Source organism: Stegostoma tigrinum, chromosome 21 (assembly GCF_030684315.1).
Source record: "Stegostoma tigrinum isolate sSteTig4 chromosome 21, sSteTig4.hap1, whole genome shotgun sequence".
Classification (NCBI taxonomy): Eukaryota; Metazoa; Chordata; class Chondrichthyes; order Orectolobiformes; family Stegostomatidae; genus Stegostoma; species Stegostoma tigrinum.
This window is the reverse complement of record NC_081374.1, coordinates 50,958,194-50,961,805: the sequence shown is the minus strand read 5'-3', so window position 1 is coordinate 50,961,805 and position 3,612 is coordinate 50,958,194. Positions and strand designations below refer to the sequence as shown.

The 3,612-nt window shown below is 41.3% G+C and overlaps 1 protein-coding gene across 1 annotated transcript; it reads right to left on the bottom strand.

Moving 5' to 3' along the window:
- Positions 1-539: 539 nt before the first annotated feature.
- LOC132210809 (probable G-protein coupled receptor 139) lies at positions 540-3,123 on the bottom strand. Its single transcript, XM_059653244.1, has 2 exons — positions 2,730-3,123; positions 540-2,097 (listed from the first exon to the last, which is right to left on the bottom strand). Exons 1-2 carry the CDS (start codon positions 3,013-3,015, stop codon positions 1,196-1,198), a joined length of 1,188 nt encoding a protein of 395 aa, XP_059509227.1. The 5' UTR covers positions 3,016-3,123; the 3' UTR covers positions 540-1,195.
- Positions 3,124-3,612: the final 489 nt, after the last annotated feature.

Here is a 3,612-nt window from a genome sequence, read left to right as displayed (position 1 = left end):
TCCTGAACAATCATCCTGTTTCCAACAGGGATTAACCTGTACGTCCTGCATCGTGGTCTATTACGCCTATCCTCCCCATTGACCAATCTCCACAATCCCTTCCTGCATCCACCTATCACCACCTCACCTACCTTCCCCCAATCCCAGACCATCTCATTTATTTCTGAGCTTCCTTCCCCCTCCACAGACCTGATTAAATGACCCGATCCAAAATGTCAACTTTCCTGTTGCTCTGATGTTGCCTGGCCCGCTGTGTTCCTCTAGGTCCACAGTGTGTCATGTCTGCGTTCCTGCATCAGCAGTCCTTGCTTGTCCCAGTCACTGAACGAGAAGAATTGTTTTCAGTCCCTTTTCATTCCGCCCTGATTTCCTATCATTTTGAACATTTTTATGCCATCATCTCCAGAAAGAGATCGAAGATATTTGGTAAATGTCCATACCAGTAGCTCCTTTATCATTGTCAATTCCTGAATTCCTTTCACTCAGGGATGAATATTTCCTTGAGCTAACTATATCCTTTTATCCACCCTGGTAGAAAGAGAACTTCTTGCTGGTTTACATTTTTATTCTACTTTCTCCCTCTCTTTCAAAAAAAATCATCCAATGATGGTTCAAAGAAATCCAAACTTATTACAGTCAGCTACACAGCATTGACCAGGTTCATTCACCTTGCTACGATCTATCACATTTGTAGTCAGTAAAGAATGGTATTCCCTTCTCGCTGAAGTGTGTGAAATGCCTCCTTTAAAGTCTAAAGCTTCTGAGCGACCATACTAGAATTTTACATCTTGTTTTTGCTTTACTCCAAAACTCACTGAGTATTCAAGGGTTTGTATTTCTTTGAATTTAGTTTAAACACCGAGGTCGGTACCATGTTTATCACTCTCAAACTGGGCAGCATTTCTTTAAGGTGTGATCATTCTTGAGTAATGTTTCTGTTATTGAACCTGCTCCACTATCTATCTATCTGATGTCTTTACACATGCACAGCCACACATCCACACTTTGATTGAGATGCAGATAAACAATGTCCTGGCACAGGTGCACAGGCTGTCAAATGAGGCAGGAAAAATCACAGATCAATGGTCCTGGAGATATCATCTTCTTTCAATGATGTCTATTAATAGGACACCTGGACTGTGGATTAGACAGAAACGTGTGCAAAATTCAGTGCTGAAGATGTAATTCTTCAGTCTCAATGTTTGATACATTTCACAATCGGAGTAAAGGGATAGTACACGATATTCTTCAAATGCTCTCTGAACTTAGGATGTGTGATGACATAAATCACAGTGTTTGTGCAGCAACTCAGCATCTGCAGCATGTAGCCCATTTCCATTACAAAAAGAGGCAGATATACAGACTCATATCCCAAATGTTTCATTCTCCAATTTATGGAATACACCATTGATACTGACCATAATAGAACGAAATTCCCTGAGATAAGAAACAATAAAATAATGGAATTCTTTCGACTCTTTATCTCCTGGTCTTTGGTGCCTTTCTTGTTGCTCTGCTGATGGAGTCTCCTGCGGGATCTACTGGTCACTGCAATGTGTCTAACAGTTAAAACATTGAGAAGCAGAATGGGAATAAAGGCAACTCCTGGTGTTAGTACGTAATGACAGAACTCAATTGCTCCCCAGACTGAAGAAAATTTCAGTGCATTTTTCACCCAACATAACCAGGGTCTGCTCCTGACGTAATACCGATGAGAAAACAGAAAATACCAGAAAATATTCTTCAAACAGCTCAGTCCAGTCACTGTTGCCAGAACCACGGCTGCTGTTTTCACATTGCAATATTTACTTCTCAGATTTGGGCAACAAATGGCAACAAATCGATCAAAGGTGAAAGTGACGGTGAACCAGACAGAACAGTCAGTGGCTGCATAAAGCAGGACAGCGTGGATATTACACACAGGGATACCTTCTAAGAAATGATGCTCTTCCAAATAGACAAATGGAATGTGTCGCAATATGAGCTCGAAGATAATGACCAGGAGATCTGTTATTGCCATGGCGACCAGATAGTGAGAGACACATCGGGAGAGACCACACTTTTTCTGTGACAGGATCACAATTGTTACTACATTGGCTGTGAGGAAAGCAAGCAATGAAGTTATAGTTTCTGCTCAGAACAATGTTACCAGTTGTATTGAGCGCTGATTGAGATATACACATGGAATTTTGTGTCCGTTCCTGTCAGTTTATTTGGTCGATCCAACGACTGTTATTCCATAAATTGACCATGAGATGAAAATATAACATGATGTTAAAGTTGTTGTTCACTGATATGTTCATGACTGTTGCAGTACATTATGCCCCTTAATGGAAATCACAGAAACTTAGCATAAATTGTCTGTTAATGAATTTTGGAAATGGCCAAGATCTAAGAGATGTGACAGTCATGTAAACACGTCATGGAACCAATGCTTAACCAATGGTGTTTTTAAATACAAGCTAGGATTCTGGTATTAATGCTCAAACACATTGACATGAGATCAATGCCGGAATGCATACTGAGTCAGTGAAAGCTCAAAAAGACACCAAGGCAGTTAGGGTTACAGACCTAACAGCTGCACCTAGAGGAACGCAAGAAGCAATAAAGATGAGAGAGTAAATTTCGAGCATGGTGAGCCCCTTATCACTAGTTGGCAGAATGAACAACACAGAGAAAGAAATGAGAGCAGCAAAGTACAACAATTAATAGAAATACAAAAGACTTACTAGGCACTGCAATAATTGCGAGAATCGGATAATAAATGAATTGCATCATCCGAAGGGCCATTCGAATGCGGGATCTTAGTGGCTTCCGATAAAAAGTAGCAGAAAGATAATTCAACATCTCAATGAAACCCCTTCCCAATGTTTTACCATTCCCATCGAATGTTCTCACAGTTTGAAGCATTGTCAAACCATTCCAACCTGTTGTTGTAACATAACAATCGTTTACTCTTAGAATCAAATCCAGTGTTGTATTGTTGCAATCCATCATTGCCAGATTCCAATACATTGGAATCTAACCTATTACTCTCCAATTGTAAACTGTGATCTGTCCTCCTCTCTCTCTCACTGTCTCTCCCTCTCTCTGTGGTGTCCCAGATCTCTGTCAGTACCACGGCTGCCTCTCCCACTGATGCTATGAGAGGACAAATTGAACAGTGCCCCTTATAAGTAGATGTAGTACACCCTGCAGCAACACAATTAGAATCCATGGGGACCGACATTAGTGACAGTTACTGAATAAACAGTTACTCTTTCCATGATATCTCCTCCGTGCAGAGTAAACTGATGTCATTACCCAGGTGATTTCAGAGGTTAGCTGAGGAAACAGTGATGTCATTAATGAATGTACAGGTTGTAAAGCGGGATTTGGGGCTAGCCTCTGAACATGACACATGTTGAGGTCTGTTTAAGAGAGGGAGTGAATTGACCATGTAAATACAGGTCAGTGCATAAAGTGAAAGCCATGGTGGAAGGTGACAGGGGAAGCCTGAAGCATGACACACTGGGTGAGCTGATGAAAATAAAGTGGTGAGCCGTTGTTCAGACAGCAAGGAGATGTTTAGCCTGCTTCAGCTGACAGCACAGAACCTACCCCAACACACCT

Excerpts from the sequence above, each read along its gene's own strand:
- LOC132210809 (XM_059653244.1), bottom strand. The coding sequence starts at position 3,015 with ATGTATTGGAATCTGGCAATGATGGATTGCAACAATACAACACTGGAT. Across the intron at positions 2,098-2,729 it reads CGCAATTATTGCAGTGCCTA|CCAATGTAGTAACAATTGTG; the intron begins GTAAGTCTTTTG and ends CTTTCCTCACAG.